The 22,677-nt window shown below is 38.5% G+C and overlaps 1 protein-coding gene across 1 annotated transcript in view; it reads right to left on the bottom strand.

Annotated features, from left to right (window-relative positions):
• Positions 1-22,677, bottom strand: part of RGD3 (ROOT GROWTH DEFECTIVE 3) — a 197,896-nt gene that overhangs the window by 54,608 nt on the left and 120,611 nt on the right. Inside the window, 7 exon segments of the mRNA XM_089460606.1 lie at positions 16,253-16,302; positions 16,402-16,671; positions 16,773-17,003; positions 17,095-17,199; positions 19,622-19,690; positions 19,917-20,409; positions 20,873-21,414. Coding sequence (XP_089316732.1) covers positions 16,253-16,302; positions 16,402-16,671; positions 16,773-17,003; positions 17,095-17,199; positions 19,622-19,690; positions 19,917-20,409; positions 20,873-21,414 — 1,760 coding nt within the window.

Raw genomic sequence — 22,677 nt, 5'->3', positions numbered from 1 at the left:
ATAGTGGGGGAGCTTGTTCAAGCATTGCTTAAGAACAAGCAATTTTTGGCGAGGAGGACTGTAATATCCCCAATTTTGTGAGTGTGGGAATTTTGCCCAATTTTGTAATATTAATAAAAAGGGGCAAATATTATTTTGGAGAAGGGTGGCAAGTATTATTTTATTGCATATTGGCGGAAAATTATTATTTTATTAAGATGAAGGCAAAAGTCACTAAGTGGAAAATAACCCCTACCAATAAAATAATAATTTAAAAAGGGAGTCTAGAAGCATAGGGAGAAATTATAAAAGGAGGGTGTACTTATTTGTTGATTATCTTTTGACTATTACGTTTCACCTTCCATCTTCCCATGGAGCTATTTAGCACAAGAAGGAAAGTGTTGTTTAACACAAGAATTCCAAGCGAAAATTCCACCCTCATTTCGGAGAACTTTGAGTGTCTCCCTAGTGAGGATTTTGCCACTCCAATTCAAGGCTTCTCTTGAGCTTATTGCAAGAGATTTGATCATCTATGCGCATTTCCTCGGCACAAGAGGAGTTTGTGATACATCATTTGGAGCAACAATAATGGGTTACAGATTCTCGGTTTTTGGAGAGAGTTTTCCCTTGGTTGTATCAAGAGTTTGTTGGCATTTTGCAGGGCAGAGATTGAGAGAATCTCCAGGGCCAAATTTCTCTCATTTATGTAGTGTGCAGAGCTCACTAGCTGAAGCTTGTGCAAGAGACAGGAACACTTAATGCCGAGAGAGATTGGGGTTGGAGAGAAAGCCTATTTTCATAGGAGATTTGTGTGGAGTTTGGGCGCCTATTCAACAATTGTTTGGAGCAAACTTGAGCATAGCATCTTCAGCAATGCGCAATATCTACTTGGCAAAGCCATTCACACTTTTGGGGGTCATCTGGGTCAACCAGAATTGGGCCAAACCCTTTCTGGCTTTTGTTGCGATTAGTGTTTAGAGGTCGAGGTTAATTTTCTAGAATTTTATGAGCAATATACAAGGAAGAAACATAATAGGGCATATAGTCAACGAAAGAGCCACTTGCACCATTTTGGAGGGCTTCTTCATCATTTGGATCCAACCTAAACCATTTCTGGGTTTTTCTAGGTTTTGGGAGAGGAATTCAGAGCATTCCGAGTAGTATTTTGGGCAAAACTTCTAGTTCCATTTGGCATCCTTTAGCAGATTTTTTGGGCAGTGCACATTATCAATTTGGAGTCATTCCAATAGTTGGGTCAGCGAGATTTCACTTAGGGTTTGTATAGTTTGCATAGCAAGCCTAGATTTCATTGTTCTTACTCATTATGTACCCATATTTCCATTGATTAATAAAATGGCTTAGTTATTCTACTTATTTTCTATGGTTTTCTGATTTGGATGTTTGGTCTTTAATTTTAATTGATGTTCCTAGTTCATGTTTTTGGTATTTACTTTTATTTTCCAATTAGGAATATTACATCAACACCAAGGGAGCAAAGGCCTTCCAATAGAGACTAGGGTTAGGGAAAAGCTTGATTTTTATGGTTGTTAGGTCTGCACAAACAACAAAAGAAATATGATGTCATCCCTAAATAAAGAAGATTAACCATGCACAATGCTAGATTTTGCCTTTATATTATTAATAGATGCAATTCAAAATTTATAACCCTCAACTGTCCAACACAAATTCACTTTTATGCATAAATCTGCCTTAGAAACCCTAGTGGCTAACCCTAGACGTTTAGAAATTTAATAAAAATTATGATGATCAATACACCAAGGATTAGTGGCTTATCCTACAAAGGTTTATTGGAGTCTTCTAAGGCTAAATTTCATGGGAAAGACTTTGATGGAGTAAGTATTGTTAATTTTTCTTAGGGTTATATTGTTCTTTGCTTTAGATAAATGCATTTCATCATTTACATATTGAATTTGCCCCATAACATCATAACATCATTAGCAACATTGGCAATTATGTAGAAAGAATAATATCATGAACAATGCAGCGAAACATAAAGGAACAATAGAAAAAAGGCATTCACACATAGAGACCCTAGGATTGGCCAAAGACCAAGGCAAAACCCCACAAGGGGGAAAACCCTTTCAAATTCTTCTCCTTATTAAATTGTCATAAAATGTTCAGCAAAGAGAGAGTACAATATTCCAATTTCTTCAATCACAAAACCATCAGCAAAACCAACCAAACAATATCCAAAAGTATGAGCCTAGCAACAATACTGGTCATAGATAACTTTCCCAGTCAGCGGTCATTTGCGGTCACCTATCAAAAGAAACCGTAAGTCTTGGCCACACACAACAAATGACCATGTGTGCGGCTGAAGCTTCCTGGCCACACACAACAAATGATCATGTGTGCGGCTGAAGCTTCCTGGCCACACACAGCTTGCATGCGAGCAACTGCAACCAAAATTTCTTTGTAGCATCCCTGCGGCAGAGGACCAAAACCCTAATCCACACGTGTAAGCTTCGAACCCTGCAATCTCGGACCTATACGAACCAATCTCCGCAAACCAACTTCATACCTATGTGAACCAAACCAAAGAAGAGAGAAGAAAAGAATGCTTTCTGATCTCCAAATGAGGGTCACTTGACTTGAAATTATAGCCATCCAAGGGTGTCAAATTTCCTTTTAGGGTTGACCTGTCCTCTTGTGCACATGAGAGTTTTCATAATAAAATTATATTTTTCTTTCACCAAATTAATTTTCTTCCAAGGGCTAGGAGGGGTCTTTCTTAATGAGGAAGACTATCCAAAGGAGGGAATTTATCCCCAAGCTACCAAATTAACACTCCCTCTTAGTTAGGAAGAAATTATCGACTGCAACATATATCCCATCACAAATATATTGTCAACAAATGTCATCTTTTCTCATCCCTGCTCATATCTACTCATCCTTGCTCATCTCTGCTTATCTCTGCTTATCTCTGCTCATCCCTGCTCATATGTCAAACGCTCTTGAATCTAAAAGAAGAAGAATTTGACATCAAAGGGGAGCACAGCTCAACCCATCAACATCAGAGAGCTTAACGCAATCTGAAACAACATCAAGGACGTCAGCTCAACCTAGAACCACATCGGCAAGCCCATGCTACCACCTGGAATCCAATGGCAATGAGGAAGGTCCTATGGGACACTCTCACCCGAAGTCATCTCACATAGGGGAGCATCTGACTACCACCCTATGTCAAGCAATAGGCGAGATACCACTTACCAAGCGAGGATCACAACCATCCCATTGTGCAATCAATGGGCGAGAAACCACTTACCAAGCGAGGATCACAACCATCCCATTGTGCAATCAATGGACGAGATACCACTTACCAAGCGAGGATCACAACCATCCCATTGTGCAATCAATGGGCGAGATACCACTTGTTATATGAGTTAAGGATCACAACCATTTTATTACTTGTTGATCTTCCCAACAATGACCCTTAAGATTCATGTGGTAGAGCACTTGCATCATAATTCGAGCTTGGGTGAGATACCTGACTCACCAAAGGTAAAGATAACACACCCCCAAGCCTCCTAAACCCTTTGGCCAGACGAGGAGGGACAATCTTGTGGGGATGATGCCAACTAGGGTATACTCTGCTAGACCAAGATAGGAGGAGATACCCGACTTGTCAAAATGGACAAGGATCACGCACACCTATTGTCTAGAGTTCCCTCAACCCTAGGAACTCTTCGGCTCAATTCCTCACCCTAGGAGCTCAAACTGGGGGAAGATCTAGCTCAGTGTCCTCCATTAGCCCAAACCCTTACAGAGGAGGGTAATATCCATCAATCCATGTTGCTCTCTATAGATCAGAAACATATCAACGTGCTCATATCCGGTACCGACTCTAGCAATTCATGGAAGAGTTCAATCATACTGCTTTATGCAGTTCTTTCGAGCAACAGTCCTTTGTTTTCTTGTTCATACGGAACATCAAATCAAATATTATGTTAGAGCAAATACATGTCATAAAAGGATACCTTATTCATCTTCCCTCTCACGGAGGCAGCAACCACAAGCCTAAGCTTGTCTCACACACAAGCAGTCTCAATCTATATCTCTATCCCAACTATATACATGATTCATTTCCAATCGGATCCTAACCTTGTTGTCACAATATATCACTCTCAGATCCAAAACCTACTCAAGCAACTCTCCAAAGAGCTTCCTTAACCAAATTGTCTCACAGATAGCCATGCTACACAATATATCACTCTCATATCCAAAACCTACTCAAACAACTCTCCAAAGAGCATATTTAACCAAATTGTCTCGAAGATAGCCATGCTAGCAACAATGTACTCAACCTCAGTTGTGCTTAAAGCTACGAACTTCTATTCCGTACTCATCCAAGATGTCATGGCAAATCCCAAGCTAAAGCAGCACCCAGATGTGCTCTTCTTATCAATAACGTTTCTATCCCAGTAATAGTTTTTAAAACCGGCCTAGCTAACCGATTACCAGTCTAACCGATCGGTCAGCAGGGCCACCGGTTGGAACCGGAGCAAAAACCCAATTAAGGAGGCAAGATGCCAGAAATGGGCCCTAACTGGTCCTAACCGGCCAGTTTGTAGCAAGCCAACTGGTTTAGGACAGAACCAGCCAGTTTGTAGCAAACTAGCTGGTTACCTGCCATGCTCACCGAGGCCCCACACAACGGCTTTCTAAATGAAGTTTAGGGGTTTTGGAGGGAAAATAAGGGTGCTTTCCCTCCAAAAACACCCTCTCCAAGCCTTTAAGAGACCCCTATCCCTCTCGTTTGTCTCACACATTTGATTTGGAGCGTTTATGAGTGTTTGTGACTTTGTTTGGGAGCTTGGAGAGTGTTGAGTTTTTGCTGGAGTAGTCATCTTGGAGTTGGAGTTGGAACTATTTTGGAGATAGTTTGTAGCTATCAGTGGAGTTGGCATCTTCAAGAGGAGGCTATGGAAACTAGTTTGCATTTCCAGGTAAGGATTTCACTTGAAAATTCCTCATTTGACTGTTGTCCATGAATTAAATTTTTTTTGTGTTATAAATATATAAACTTCTCACTTCTATCATCTATGCTATCAAATCTCTAGTTCTATGCTATCAATTTTTGTAGCTTGCATGTGCATTTGTTTTCCTAAATTTAGCTTTGGTTTTCCATGTTGCTTAGCTGAAATTTTTCTTTTAAATGGCAGATTTCTTTGCAAATTGTAATTATTTCAAGCAAACATGGCTCCAAAAGGAAAGGACAGTGCATGGGCTCATTGTGATGTAAATGATGGAAAAATGATATGCAAATTATGCCATAAATCTATTGGAGGCGGGGCTATTCTTAGATTGAAACAACACTTGGTTGGGGTAAGAGGCCAAGTAAAGCCATGTGATGCACCAAATGCAGTGTTAGGTCCTATTAGGGCAAAATACATTTCCAAGCTTGAAAAGTTTTATGAGGATAAGGCTAGGGAGAAGACCATCCAAGATGACATTGCAAGGAAGAGGGAATTATTAGAAGCCATGAAAGAGAGTGGGTATGATGATTATGAGATTCAAGACTCAACTTCTATCCCTTCCACCATTGACCCCTTTCACTATCTTCATCCTTCTTGTGGCCAACCATCAAAAGGAACAAAGAGAACAAACATCCAAAGTTTTTTCTCATCTTCTGCCAACATTGCCTCTTCTAATCCCACTTCTTCCCAGCGAAATCGTCAACCCACTTTGGATCAACATTGGAAAAAACAATGCAAAGAAACTTCTCATCAATACATTGCTAGATGGTGGTATGATTCAGATATCCCATTTAATGTTGCTCGCTCACTTTATTACCAAGCTATGTGGGACCCTGTTATAGTTGCAGTGAAAGGCTTCAAAGGCCCTAGTATGCATGACTTGAGGGGAGCTCTTTTGCAAAAAGAGATATCTTCCATTCATGAGTATTTGGTTGAGTTTAAAGATTCATGGCTCAAAATAGGTTGTTCCATCATGTCAGATGGATGGACCGATGGAAAGAACCGCACTATCATTAATTTCCTTGTTTCTTTCCCTCAAGGAACCATGTTTTTGAGATCAGGTGATGCATCTGATAAGGTGAAGGATGCAACCCTTCTATTTGAACTTTTGGATGACATTATTTAGGAAGTTGGGGAGCAGCATGTTGTGCAGGTCATCACTGATAATGCCTCAAACTATGTTCTTGCTGGAAAGATGCTTGAGTCCAAATATAAGCCCATATTTTGGACTCCATGTGATGCACATTGCATAGGCCTCATGCTTGAGAACATAGGCAAAGTGGAGTGGGAAAAAAACTATAGAGCATGCCAAGTGCATTACAAAATACATTTACAACCACGCATGGGTATTGAGCCTAATGAGGAAAAACATTGGGGGCAAAGATCTTGTTAGGCCCGCAATTACGAGATTTGCAACTCACTTCCTCACGTTGCAATGTCTCAACGGTCAACATAAAAACTTGCAGAAAATGTTTTCTCCTGAAAGATGGTCTGAATCTCGGTGGGCTCGTAGACAAGATGGAAAAGACACCAAAAAGAAAGAGTTAGATAATTATTTTTGGAAAAGGTTTGTAGAGCTTGAGAAAATTACCGAGCCCCTTGTTAAGGTGCTAAGGTTGGTGGATGGGGAAAAATTGGCCATGGGCTACATTTATGAGGCCATGGATCAGGCAAAGGAGCAGATACGGGTAGCTTACAAGGACAAGTTAGTTATATGGCCGTATATGGGAGATCATTGATAACAGATGGAACAATCAACTCCATCGTCCTATACATGCAGCTGGGTATTTTTTGAGCCCAACGTATCATTATAAAAATCGGCTAGGAGATCTGATGATGGGGAGATCAAAACTGGATTGATTGATTGCTTGGAGCGCATGGTCCCTGCCCATGCAGACCAGTTGGAAATACATAGATAACTTACTGTTTTCACTATGGCAAGTGGTACCTTTGGCAAAAACTTGGCAAAGATGGCAAGAGATGTGGATCAACCAGGTAAGCAATTCCAATTTCCAAATTGTTTTTCTTTTCAAGTTAAAATTGTTTACATTCTTTACAATTCAAATTATAAACTAAGTTACTAATTAATGTCTTTTTCTTTGCAGCACATTGGTAGGAGTCATTTGGTGGAAAGTGTCCTCAATTGCAAAGGTTTGCAATTAGAATCCTCAGTCAAACTTGCAGTGCTTCAAGTTGTGAGTGCAATTGGTCTGTTTTTGAGCGCATACACACAAACAAGAGAAACCGTTTCGAACAAAAACGGTTAAATGATCTTGTTTTCATGCAATACAACCTTTGACTGAGGAGGAACCAAATGATGAACAAAACACCTTATCTAGATCCCATTGTGTTGGACGATATTGATCCAACATCAAAATGGGTGAGGAGACTGAAGATCCTGTGTTTGAGGTTGATTTTGATATCAACATGGCTTTAGCGAGGGATGAAGCAGATTATGTGGCAGCAACAGAACCACGATCAGTAGCGGCATCAAGGATAGGCAAAGAACCAATGGAAGGCACTAGTCGTGCAAGTCGACAAACTCGTGCTTCCATTAGGTCCACTTCTATTGTTATTGGTGGCATTGCTACTGAGGTTGCAGATCAGGCTGAGGCCAGTGTTTTCAAAACCGTTTTTAAAAACCGGTTACCGGTCTAACCGGCCGGTTAGCAAGGTCGCCGGTCTAAACCGGCCAAAAAACCCGGTTGGAAAGGCCATTTCGCCATTTTTTTGCCCTAACTGGTGAAAACTGGGCGGTTTGTATCAAACCGGCCGGTTCTGTCCTAAACCGGCCGGTTTTAGGCATGCCCACTGTAAAGTTATAAAAGCATATTTTTGACTGTGTTTTAGGGGTTTTGGGGGGGAACTAAGGGTGTTTCAACCCTAACAATGTTGGAAATTAATGGTAATGTTAAATTCTTAAAGTAAAAGTGACATTTCCTTTAATTTTCATTTTCATCCTTTTACTTAAATTTTTAACATTACCATGAAATGACTCAGGATGTTTGAGAGTGGTTTCGACCTCATTGGATTTCATATGGAGAAACTAGAATTTTAGATTTCACTCAAAATTCAGCAGACTTAATGGTTTTCAGGATTTCATGGTTTGGGGGTAAACAATAAATGCAATCGGAGCTCCAAATGATGAGCAAAACTCTTGATCTAGATCCCATTGTGTTGGACGATATTGATCCAACATCAGAATGGGTGGAGGAGACTAAATAACCTGTGTTTGAGGTTGATTTTGATATAGACATGGCTTTAGCAGGGGATGAATCAGATTATGTGGTGGCATCAGAACTAGGATCAGTAGCGGCATCAAGGAAAGGCAAAGAACCAATGGAAGGCTCTAGTCATGCAGGTCGACAAACTCGTGCTTCCATTAGGTCCACTTCTATTGTCATTGGTGGCATTGATACTGAGGTTGCAGATCAGGCTGAGGCATCCTCAGACTCTGAACCAGATGATGTCTATGTAGCTCTTGATGATGATCTTGTGTCTAGTAGTGGTGATGAACTTGATGATTGATCATGTGTACACCGTAGACTTGTAGTAGGCCAATGGCCTCATAGCTTGCAGCATTGTTTTTGGACTTTATAGGCCATTTAGAGCCTCATTTCTTATGTATTTTGCTATTTTGTCGATGATATGTATTGCACTCGGTGCCATTTTGATATATTCACCTTTATATAAATGAGCAAACTTTGCATATTTTGTCTCTATTGGCTTGGAATCATGGTTTTACATCTTAAAAATAGTTTGTTTCATTAAAAATTAATTATTTAATGTATTTTTTTAAAACCGGTTCATTTAGACCAAACCAGTCCCGGTTTCGATCGGTAAATCGGTTCATTAGGTGGACCGGTCCGGTCACTGGTTCCGGTTTTAAAAACATTGGCTGAGGCATCCTCAAACTCTGAACCAGATGATGTCTATGTAGCTCCTGATGATGATCCTGTGGCTAGTAGTGGTGATGAACTTAATGATTGATCATGTGTACACTGTAGACTTGTAGTAGGCCCCTAGTTTTTAAAACCGCTCACAAAAACCGGTTACCGGTCCAACCGGCCGGTTAGCTGGCCTGCCGGTCGGAACCGGCCTAAAAACCCGGTTAACTCTGCCTTGTGACCGAAAATTAGCCCTAACCGGTCAAAACCGGCCGGTTTATGGCAAGCCCACCGTAACTTATGAAAAAGCGCAGGCAGTTTGTGGTTTAGGGGTTTTGGGGGGGAGGGAAAGGTATTTTCCCTCCAAAAAGGCCCTCTCCAAGCTATAAGAGACCCCTCTCACTCTCATTTGTCTCACACAACTGATTTGGAGTGTTTGTGAGTGTTTGTGAGTTTGTTTGTGAGCTTGGAGAGTGTGGAGTTTATGCTGAAGTAGTCATCTTGGAGTTGGAGTTGGAGCTATTTTGGAGAAAGTGTGTAGCTGTCAGTGGAGTTGCCATCTTCAAGAGGAGGCTAAGGGAGCTAGTTTGCATTTCCAGGTAAGGATTTGCACTTGATAATTCCTCATTTGAGTCTGCTGTCCATGAATTTTTTTTTGTGTTATAAACTTCTCACTTCTATGATCTACCATCTAGGGAGTCATCATGCCTCCAAAAGCCAAAGATACTGCATGGGCTCATTGTGATATGATTGATGGCAAAATGATCTGCAAATATTGCCAAAAATCCATTCAAGGAGGGGGTATTAACAGGTTCAAGCAACACTTGGCTGGGATAGGAGGCCATGTAAAGCCATGTGGAGCACCAAATGAAATAATAGGGCATATTAGGGCAGAATGTCTTCAGAAGTTTGAGACTCAAGTCACTGAACCAATAGAGAAGTTTGTGGCTACACAGTTTGGGAGTCGAGACTCAACCAACTGAATTTGATCATGATGACTTCATGAGAAGTTTCAACTTCAAGTGATAATGTTGATCACTATTATAGTATTACTATTATCATATATGTAGAGTCTAGACTGAAGTCTTGTAGTAGGCCACTGGCCCCATAGTTTGTAGGCTTTATTTTTGCACTCTAGTGGCCATTTAGAGCCTCATTGCTTATGTATTTTGTCGATGATATGTATTGCACTCGGTGCCATTTTGATATATTCACCTTTAAGGCTTTACATGGTATATCAATGAGCAATCTTTGCATATTTTGTCTCTATTGGCTTGGAATCATGGTTTTAAATCTTAAAAATAGTTTTTTTCATTAAAAAATAATTATTTAATGTATTTTTCTAAAACCGGTTCGTTTAGACCAAACCAGTCCCGGTTAGACCGGTTCCGGTCGATAAACCGGTTCATTAGGTGGACCGGTTCGGTCACCGGTTCCGGTTTTAAAAACACTGAGTAGGCCAATGGCCTCATAGCTTGTAGCATTGTTTTTGGACTTTATAGGCCATTTGGAGCCTCATTTCTTATGTATTTTGCTATTTTGTCGATGATATGTATTGCACTCGGTGCCATTTTGATATATTCACCTTTACATGGTATATAAATGAACAAACTTTGCATATTTTGTCTCTATTGGCTTGGAATCATGGTATTAAATCTTAAAAATAGTTTTGTTTCATTAAAAAATAATTATTTAATGTATTTTTATAAAACCGGTTCGTTTAGACCAAACCAGTCCCGGTTAGATCGATTCCGGTCGGTAAACCGGTTCATTAGGTGGACCGGTCCAGTCACCGGTTCCGGTTTTAAAAACATTGATCCCAGTCAGCATCAATGCATCCATGCAATCATACATTTCCTGTAGTATATCTTAGATCAAGATTGATCATCCCATGCAAATTATTTCAGAATGTGCTCGACAGCAACCCAATTTGTATGAAACGACTGAGACATGAATTGAATCAAGTTGTTCACTACAAAGCATATATCGAGACGGGTGTTCACAAGGAACATCAATGTCTCAATCAACTGTCGGTGCTCAGATCCAGCAACATCTCTGCATAATTTCTTGAAATTCAATTCCGTCAGGGTGTCCAAGGATTTGCATTCCCACTTTCCAAATTTCTCCAATGGTTTCACAATATATCTTCCTTTTCCAAATTTATAATCCCAAAAAGTAGCGCATCAAGCCAAGATCCTTTATCTCGAACTCGAAGGTCAACTCCCTCTTACTTTGATCTTACCTATCAAGAATAGATCGTCAACATATAAAACCAAAATCAAATGCATACCTTGGACCACGTTGAAGTAGAGGTTCAGATCAGCACGACTTCCAAGCTTCACCAGGTAGCTGTCAATGCAAACATACCAAGCTCGAGGAGCTTGCTTCAAACCATACAAAGATTTCTACAAACATAACACTGACCAAACCAATATACCCAGTCTCAAACCAAAACTGTGTAGTCAAATCAGCCAAGTCTATTTATTAAGCCTTAAATGCCAAACCAAAATTAATATCAAAGCCATAAAATCATTGTTAAACTTTTCAATCCATGTCCCCAAGCACCAGGTTACAATCTTGTCTATTGTCATGACAACAATTGTCATTTACCAAGCAATATCAAGCCAAACATGATCGTAATATGAATCATTTATGTCACTAAATGTAAATGCATATACCAAGGACAAGTCATATAAGTTTCTGCCATTCATTGATTATGAGAGTTTTGCAATAGCCAGAATAAAATCACTACATACTAAGAAGCGACTCTTTACTATATTCCTAGCTCCAATGATCAAATCAAGACAAATAACATACTGATATTACTACAAACCCTTACAAACACAAGATGAGTTAAGACATACACAAAACATTATGTAGATCTTACTGTTCCTTAACCACCCTACTCAGAACTCTCTATCATCCACTTCATATTTGTAGGTCTATCATACTCGTGGTGTGCTCCCGGTTTCGTGCATAGGTTATAGTTTTTGAATCCTACAAGCTTAGTCACACCCCTAGGCCTTCTTCTATGTGTATGGGAGGCCTATAGCCGCACCTTTAAGTCTTTCTTACAACGGTTGGGGCTTAGACTACAAGAAACCCTTTTTGCTCAGATCATAACTTCAACAACATCAAATGATCATCTATTCATGTCCAGAAACCTTGCTTCAATAATCAAAAGTCTTCTATTCATTTACTGCAAATAATAGCAAGTGTTGGGATCTTATGGTGAGTTTCTCCCTTTGAATGGAAAGCCTCTTCAATGACATAAACATGTTTATCATAATACTGTTATGCATCAACAAACTTGTCAGATCATAGATTCAAACTATATCAAGTTCTCAGACATGTATCATAAAAAATCGACATCAATTGCTTCATTATCACAAATGAATATATCATCAAATATTCATCAAAGGTTAGTGTCATATAAGTGTATCTTCATACTTCAAGGATCATAATCACAACATCACTTCTTTATCACATTACTCAACCATCAAGTCAGGGCATCCATTTTTGTCACATTGTCAAAATTACTAAGCTTATCAAAACCTAACCAAGATCAATAAGAAGATCTTGAGTATCAATCTTATTGTCACACTTTTATCATCAGGGTTACCATGCTTATCACAAGCATTAACAATAGTATCAAGTTACCATATATCAAAATCAATGTTTCTAGCCAACTTTATAAAATCAAGAAATCCAACATGTCTAATAAAATGTAGGATACTTGCCAAAAATCAAGAGCACCAATATATCACATGTACTAAAAATCAAACTTACTTTCATATGCATGCAGGAATCATTTATGAAGGTAATATTCTCGACATACCTTAGGGCTTAACTTGCCATCCAATCTTGTAGTTAAATCATAACATTGAAACAACATACTTCACATACCTTATAGTATTCACATACCTTATAGTATTCATATACCTTTGCAACTTGAAACACTTATTTGTCATTGGCAGTTGTAGTACTAGTACTTGCGTATTGTAATTTCCATATGCTACTTTGAAAACTTTCAAAAACTTTCCCGAAATACTTCTTTCCTTTTCTAGCACCAGCGCTTCACTTCTTGCACTAGCTCTCTTTTCCTGCACCTTAGATGATCCTCAAGAAGGATCTGCTTATCACATCTCATCTAGAGGTTAGAAGTATTCAGATACTCAAATATTCATGCAAAAAGTATAACGAATAATCAAAACAATAAATCTAAACAAGAATAGTATCATCAAGCAATAACATAAATGTAAAAAGATATTTATCTTTCAACGAAAAGTGATCATCTCCCTCTTGAACCAGTCTTTAGAAGTTATTAGCCCAACTGAATCTATCACAATTGCTAAAACGACTTCTCATTGATCATGCTAGGCTTTCAAAAATGCATAACTCGAATCTTTTTCATACTCCAGGGTTTCTTCCAAACTGTAACCTCATGTAATCCATCAAACCAGAATAACCAGATTGCATAGGGTTTCCTTCAAACCCTACTATTCTTTTAGGTCTCCTCCGTCTTCTCTTGCATCCATTAATGTTGTCTTCACGGGGGTGATATTTGATGACTTTTCTTCAGCCCAGCTCTAATACCATGTTAATTTTTCTTAGGGCTATATTGTTCTTTGCTTTAGATAATTGCATTTCATCATTTACATATTGAATTCACCCCATAACATCATATCATTAGTAACTTATGCAATTATGTAGAAAGAACAATATCATCAACAATGCAACAAAACATAAAGGAACAATAGAAAAAAAGCATTCACACATAATAGAGACACCAGGATTGACAGGAGACTAAGGCAAAACCCCACAAGGGGAAAAACCCTTTCAAAATGTTCTTCTTATTAGATTGTCATAAAATGTTCAGCGAAGAGAGTACAATATTCCAGTTCTTCAATCACAAAACTATCAGCAAAACCAACCAAACAATATCCAAAAATATGAGCCCAGCAACAATATTGATCATAGATAACTTTCCCAGCGTGTGGTCATTTGCGGTCAACTGTCACATGAATCTGCGGTCACCTGTCAAAATAAACCTTCATTCCTGGCCGCACGTAGCAAACAATCATGTGTGCGGCTGAAGTGTTTCAGTCGCATGCACAAGCTTGCATGCGAATAGCTGCAGCCAAAATTTCTCTGTAACATCCCTATGGCTACAAACCAAAGCCCTAATCGCACATGCGAGCTTCGGACCCTGCAATCTTGAGCCTGTACGAATCAATCTCCACGAACCAACTTCAAACCTATGCAAGCCAAACAAAGAAAAGAGAAGAAGAGAATGCTTAATGATGATCTCCAAATGAGGGTCACTTGACTTGTATTTATAGGCATTCAAGGGTGTCCAATTTCCTTTTAGTTTTGACCTATCCTTTTGTGCACATGAGGGTTTCCATAATAAAATCATATTTTTCTTTAACCAAATTAATTTCCTCTTAGGGCTGGAAATGGTCTTTCTTGATGAGGAAGATTGTCCAAAGGAGGGAATTTGACACTGAGATGCCAAATTAACAAGTATTAATGGGGTGGCTAGAGCATCCATTATTAAAACCCTAAATATTATTCATGTTTGGGAAGAATTTAAATATAGGGAATGCACGTTCACAGTTTCCCTGTAGGCCTTAAGGAGATACATTTTTCATGCAATAATAGAGCAAGATTTCAACATAAATTAAGTATTTAGTCATGGTACAAATAGAAACCTTACTTCATACATTCAATATGCAAAATATCAATCATAAAGCATTAAACTTACAAAATCCTCCAAAGAAGCACTTCTTTCAATCCCAGAATAAGATCTCCATGCAAAAGATCAACTCCACAAAAAAATGCACCATTAAAGATCACATCTTGCCCATTGTCGTGAAAAAGACTAATTCGCACTCTCATTGGAGAGAAGAGAGTAGAATGTGTAGTGATCAAAAATGAAATAGGTGAAGTCTTTTCTACTGCAACTTTGTATTTTCCCTGCACTTTATTTGTCCTATGCGAGAATTGAGCCTAACTTGTTACAATCCACTCTCTTAAGTGTTATGCAACCCCACTATTCTCCATGCACTTTGTTTGTATCCTAACATATATGCCCCAAACTCTTGTGCATCTTTTGCTACCATTTGTGTGGTCCCTACCACTGCAATTTCATGTGCCCTTTGCTACACTATGGTCCCACTGCTACAAAGTTATCCTACAATGATTATTTTCAATACCAGACTCCTACCACACATTACATACTCTACAACTCGTGCGAAGGCTCTTCATGTCCACATGAAGGAGGTGTTCTGTTTGCACATCTCTTTTGCAATTAGTTTGTCCCTTCGTGCAGTTGTAGTCAGCCTTTCTATGACTTCATGTTAATTGGTCAGTACACCAGACCCCAATTGGCCCTATCTTCTCTGCTAACTAATGCCTTTTCTCCTTCATCCCAACATGGCTGCATGTCTATTGTGAACTATATTTTTGTACCTTCTCTCTGTATTGCATGTGACCCTTCAATCATATGCACCAATCTATCGGATGGCATGAATTTTGAGCCCATCCCTTCTGTGGCCTGCATACAATACATCACAGCTTGTGCAAACTATGTGAATTGTGCTTATGTGGCTCTCTTACTCATTGTGAATTCAGCCCCACATTCCCTATATTATCACGTCTAAATTGTTTCTTATATGCTTAAATCAGAGCTCACACAACCAGTATTCCACAGGGACGCATCCCCTAGTGTGGGGAGAGCACCCCCATGTTTCCCACAATCTGGAGGCAGGGGCTCCTGGAGAAACATTTCCCCACATCCCCTTTTGGGGGGGAACTTGGGGAAACACATGGAAATATTACCTAGGTATCGCAAAGGTTATAGCACTGTTTCACTCTGATCCTGGATCCTAAAACATGCAGAAGATGCCCACCACTTAGCATCTTTATAGGAAAAACAAGTCAGTGCTCGAAAAGTAGGATATGAAAAATTTTAAATTTTGTTTGTACCCTTCATCACATGATTTATGAAAAGGTGTTGTATTGTTTAACAACTAGATTTTAGAAACATATTCTCATGCATACACATGCACAGCAATATATTTCTATATTAATGTTTAATCATATGCTTGATTTGCCAAATTAGTAGAGAAACGACATTAACAAACATATGATCAAAGGTGGAATCATGGCTAGAGTAATGGATTGTGCTAAATCTTGTTTTTCCAATAAGAAATGAGAAAGAATTTCCCACAATATTGTAACTAGATGCCACAGAGAGACCTATAACTAGAATATTTGGTTAAAGAATTTAAAAAGTAATTTTGATCCCAACAAAGCCCATGCTTCCATTTTGTCCTAATTAGATATCCCAATGTACCGAATACATGACAGACAATCGAATATCACCTTTTCATGTGAGTTTGAAATAGATCCTTCTCAATTATGTCCAAAAATGCCTGCACAGGAAAAATGGAGAAATTAAGAATGCACAACAGAATAAGAATATAATATTAGCTAGCACACAGAATACAACAATCAACAGGATTACATCTTACTTTGTGCTGAGCAAAAATAAGGACACGATGCTGACTGCCTTCTGCAACAGCTATGCTTTCACTTCCTGAGCCTGCTATACCTATTCCACATTCTTCTAATATTTCTTGAAGAGCTACCAATTTTGGAGCATGATGCAAATCATGTAGACTTGATTTAATATCTTTACTATCAGGTACACATTCAGATAGATGTGATGCAATACGGTCAGCTGGCATATCACCTATTGCAAGCAATGGGTGACTACACAATTTTAGCAGGTACTGGAGAGCCTGTAAAGAAATGCAACCATTGACGTAAGACTAAATACAATAGTGAATGAATAGCCAAACAAAAAACATTATTAAAACATGCGTAAAACACTATACCCTACCTGGAAAACATGAGAGGATGCTTTGGATGTAGATGTTGCATCATCCTTTGGATCTGATGAACCATAAGTCTCAACCAAAGTAGATATTTCTTTCTTGGCCTCTGAATGAGAAAATTGTTCATAAAATTTTAACTGTACAGGACTCAAATCGCAATAACGATCCTGAATAATTTTTTCTGGCAAATCAGCCAACACTTCATCCTTGGTTCGTCGGAGAAGAAAAGGCATGACCTATTATAAAAATGGTTTAGCAACGTGAGTTAAATGTGTCTGAAATCAAAAATACAAAGAATTCTGTCAATTAAGAGAAAGTGTTTAATACCTGTTTGTGCAGTGCTTCCATAGCCAGGGCTCCAGCTTCTGCATCCTTAGCTGAACATTTTGCATCTCTTGCAGCTAATAATGGTTTCCCATAAGTGGATTGAAACTATAAAATATCGATAAAAACAATAATTCAGAAAACATTTCTAGAAAAAGGAAATCAATCTCCCAAATCCATTTCACGTACACATATTTGGAATTCTTCTAGCAAATTAAATAGAAAGTTTTTCTCAATAAATAAAAAATATATTTACTTTTTTTCCTTATCATTTAGCATTGCATATTTAGATACATTTGATAACTGAGAGCAGAATTAATATTTTTCATGAGACAGATTCAAGTTCTTATTTAAGAATAAATTCTGCTATCTTCTAGTCATTTACCATTGTCCATTGCCAGATTCTAGTTGGCCCAGAAAAGATGTTTAAATTTCTGCTAAGTTTCTTGATTAGCTAAAATTTCACATGATCACAAAATTAGAACATGATTATCTTCATTTGAAATAAAATAAAAGACTCAACTGTATACATCTAAGTTTACAATCCTTTTCTAAGTACTTCAAAATCCAGAGTTGTGCCCCAGCTATGATGCAAAGAAAAACCTACTTAAGCTGCAGTCAAGTACCTGAAATGCCTGGAAATGCAGAAACAGGGATGAAATGCCTGGAAATGCAGAAACAGAGATCAAATACATTGGAAATGCAGCTTGCCCTACCATACAGTGTTTCCCGATTTGGAAACACCATGTGATACACCCAGCAGCATTTCCAAGATATTTCAACGAATTTGGGTGGTGTTCTGGGCAATTTTTGCATGTTTGCAGACCCACCCCAAGCACCCATGAGGGGCATAGGACATATGGAGCCTACAAACACCAGATGATTAATCAAGCATCTAATTAGTTTCTAAACCTAATTCATTAATTTTTACACATGTTTGGAAAAATAAAATAGAAAAATTTGAAATATCTTAAAACACTAGCAGCCCCTCTTTTTCTATAAGAAAGCACTTCATTTCACTCATTCCTCACACTTTCTTCATCAAGAACAGCTTCCTAAAGCAGCAGCAAGCCTTTTGCTTGTATTTTGGAGCATTGGGAGCAATCTTTGGTGCATTTCCAGCAAGGACAGTTGTGAGCAAAAGGAAGAAGTCTGTGGGAAAGCATATATTTGGTGAGCAGATTTATTTACTCTTTTTACAGAATTCGCAGTTTCTCAAACTGTCATTTGTAATGCCCCTAAAGCTCCTCAAGCAGGCAAGCAGCAAGAATGCTATTCTCTTTAGAAGTATGTTACCAAGCTCAAGCAAATGGGTGGTGGGGGTTCATCAGAATGGAGGTGTAATTATGTGACAATGGTTCACATTTCGAATGAACGGGTCAAAGAATTTAATGTTTGTGCACATACTAGAAATCCAAAGGTGAGGACTAAAGTTGACAAAGAGCAAAGAAGCATTATTGATAGCAATACTTGATTGGCTGCTAGCATTGAGCCAAGGATTGTCCATGCAGCAAGGAAGAGAACAGTAGCACAAGTTGAACAAGAGACATCAAAACCTCTAGCCACAGCTAAAGACAGCAAATCCTAGAGCATGGTTGGGAGAAACAGGTTTTCAAATCAGATTCTGAAGCAGATAGCAGGGAAGTTTTCCAGTTCAGAGGGATCAGCTACAGCAGTGGATGACGTGGTGGTATTGGATACAGATCCAGATGCAGGGTCATTCCAGAAATACCTCCCTCGCTAAGAGGGAGTGTTGATGTTTGTAGCTAAGGCAAGTACTTTTGCACAGGCCTTGTGTTTAGGCATGCAGAAGTCACCCACATCTCCTTAGAACACTTGCTCTAATATTAATAAGTTTTAATATTAATCATTGATTTCAAGTGAGGTAAGATCTAATCTGGGCCGTCAATCACTTTGAGATTAGGGTCAGGGTTAGGGTTTTGGCTCAATGTAAACTTATAAAAGCAAGGTTAAGGAGAGAAGAAGACACACAACAGCAGCACAAGATTGAGAGCAGTATCTCAGTGAGCACTTGTTGAGTCCAAGGAAGTGCAGAGAGGCTGGAAATCTAGATTTACGAGAGCAGATCTGCTGGATCAGATCCGGAATATTGCAATCTGTATTTTCTCACTTGAGCCATATCCTAGGATGGGAGCCCAAGTAAGTTCTGAGTTTTATTAATGATGAACTGATTTGTTAGGCAGAAATCTGTTTGTATTCATGTGATTCAGATCGTTATTTGCTTCCGCTCAATATTTTTGTTTGGCATCTACCTGTTTGTTTATTCAGTAATTTATTGCTTGGAATTGAATACCGGGTGCTGGGTTGGGAAAATCTAACAAAATTCTCACCACAAAGTGTCAAGAAAACAATTTACAGTCCAAACAAAACATAGAGATACAGCATAAGATTAAACCCCTATAATATCTGGAATGGTATGCCAGAAATAAACATTTTGAAGCCTACAGGTGCTAGAAAAAGTTTAAATTTATAAGAATGTAGTATTCAACCAATCATATACTTAGATTACCTGTCTCTCAGACCCGAGGAAACCTGGCATAAGAAAGTCAAAAAGCGACCAGAGCTCTAGAACATTGTTCTGTGGTCACAACCAAAAGCAGAGACAGTGTAAGCAAACACAGAAAAATCTGTAGTAAAAATAAACCAGTCAAATTGCTAAAATATAGAAACGAAAAAAAAAAAAAAAATCAACCAGAAATAACTTAGTAACCTCCTACGAGCCTACCAAATGATAAAAATGAAATCTATCTATTTAAAACTTAACAGAAATATTTTTCTAAAATACAGTTAACAAATTCCACTACCTGAATTGGCGTTCCACTCAGAATAAGACGGTGTTCTGCTTTTAACTGTTTCACTGCAGTAGTGACTTTCGACTTTGCATTCTTTATTATGTGACCTTCATCTAAAATACAATAATTCCAGAGAATGTGCTCCAAGAAATCAATGTCTTTGCGAATGACATCGTAAGATGTTAAAATGATGTTGAACTTTCCAAACTGATTTCGAAGCAAAGACCGCTCCTGAGGAGATCCGACATACTGGAGAGGATTCAGAACAGAACTATCAATAAACTTCTCAATTTCGAAGGCCCAGTGACCCACTAATGTTGAGGGACACACAATCAAAGAGTGTAATTGCTTCTTTTCGCCTTTAAGAGCAAGACATTCCACGGTATCAGATGCTACAATTGCAGAGGCTTGGAGTGTTTTCCCAAGACCCATGTCATCACACAAAATCCCATGAAGCTTGAAACGTTTAAGAAATGCTAGCCAGTTTATACCCTCTTGCTGGTACCTGAAAGAAAAGTAGATGTCTAAGTACCCACAACTACAACCAGAGATGGAGGATACTTCTGAATTTGACCTTCTTCATGACAACTTTTCATTGTAATTTTGAAAGAAATTTTTTTCACCCATAAATCATGACTCATCTCAACCATCACTGTAATTTGTGACATAAACTAGAAACCAAATAGATTATATGGATGACAGAAATTAGTTAGGAACTTATTACTAAAGCAATATACTTTAGTTGTAAAATAGCAGAAAAATATTTATTCCCAAAACAAGTTTCTGAAAATATTAAGTGAGCATTTAGAAACTGTCAGATCACCATAGCAATCGGCTAGAAATGAATTCAATTCGGAAAATGCATGGTCATCTCCTGCGAAGTACTTCATGATAAATTTAAAACCCTACACATATACCAAATTTTAGAATTCAAAGTTACTTGGACAAGGTGCACAATTATTATTTACCTTCTTAGGGTCACTTTCAACTCTAGAGCAAGTTTATAATCATCAACTTGGGAATTATCGAGAAGTTGCTCCAAAAAGTGAGCATCTTCAGCAGTCTTTGATGATAGATTCTCACTGAGTCCAGTTGGTGGAGGAACACCCCTAGCAAGTGGAAGAAGAGGAACTAGTGCAGCAAAGCTACACGTTACACTCTGTCTTACAGTGGGATCACTGTCACTCATACATCCCAGAAGAGGAACAACAAGCAAAGGAGCATATGCCACCAGCTTTACTCCTAATTCCTCAACTAATGAAGTAACAAGCATGCCCGCACCTTGCCTCGCCTGAATAGATGATGAATCCCTGAACATAGGGATGGCTTTTTCCATTACTGCTGCCATAACATGCAGTGTTAATGTTTTTGCCATACTTGTAATGCATCTTGAGGCTGCCAATCTGACAGCGACGTGGCAATGGCGTACACAACCAAAGATGCCAGGAAGCAGTGTAAGCAATTTCAACTGCAAAGGCAGTACAAGCAGAGGCACAATGGAACGCACGACCTGTAATAACACAAGCAGATTCATCAAAACCATACATAAAACAAGCCACAAGAAAAAAACAAGTAACAACAAGGATTTCTGCATTGCAGTATATAATATAAGTTGTTCAGATAGATTGTAAAGCTATCATTTCTGCGTAGGCATGATTGTAACATAAATGATTCATGCAAATATGCTGAAAGGATAACTAATCAAACTCTGGTGATCTGCCATGCATTTTTAATATATTTGCACATCAATTATACAGAACTGCAACAGTTCTAATCCAAAAACTATCTTAGGGAAGGGATATTCAGTGTCAGTTGAAGGATGAGAGTTTGGTTGGTTATAATTTCATCCTGAACAACATAGCAATTACCACAGTAGCATACATTTTGATATCAATATTGATGAAATTAGGATGAAAACAGAACTTTAAAAGGAAAAAACAAGAATATGCAAAATATAATTATCGCAGATATAATTTGAGCTAAATGCAGACTCAACAATCACACTACGAGAAAGATTACACAAATGCTGCAGCATCCTCGGCAAGCGCCGGCAGGCCTTGACATACTCTTCTGTTCAGCACGGGGAATCATCAGTGCAATATTCTTGTACTTGCACCTTACTTTATATATTTTCTTAGCTAGGCATTTAACTTTTTAGCTTGACACTTAGTCGTTGATCTTTTCTGCTCAAGGTTATGATTTAGGAGTTGTTTTCGCAATCTCACTTTGTAGTTTCACCGGGCATACTTTTCAGCTACAACAGAATATCTTTTACTTAAAAATTTTAGCATTACCATTAATTGTTTCATGATGTTTGATAGTGGTTCCAACCTCATCAGACTTCATATGGAGAAGGTAGAATTTCACATCCCATTCAAAATTCAGTAGACTTAACAGTTTACAGGAATTCAAAGTTCAGGATCGCCAGGATTCTACCATTTCCACTGGATTGCACTATGATGAATTTGCATGGGAGTGCTTTCATGCATACCCCTTATTCATCTCCCCACTCCTGCACTCCCCTATCCTGGAAACTTGGTGGAACGTAGAGTAAAACAGCCATTTAATTTTTCAATGACAATGTCAAATCACTCAACAAGTTGTACAAGTTTTGGACAGCTTAAAACTTCATTAATATGCTCAAGATGAATTTCACATAAATAATATAGCCTTCTCTCAAGGCTAATACAAGCCACTAGCTTACCAAAACCCTAGCTAGAGAAAAACAAGAAAAAACCTAACTCAACCAAGGAGCTCCAATTGATCAGAACCA

The sequence above is a fragment of the Pinus tabuliformis genome, chromosome 7 (assembly GCF_031772625.1).
Source record: "Pinus tabuliformis cultivar Carrire ecotype Pingquan chromosome 7, CPIR1, whole genome shotgun sequence".
NCBI lineage: Eukaryota > Viridiplantae > Streptophyta > Pinopsida > Pinales > Pinaceae > Pinus > Pinus tabuliformis.
The sequence above is the reverse complement of the archived record's forward strand: the minus strand, read 5'-3'. Positions and strand labels throughout refer to the sequence as shown.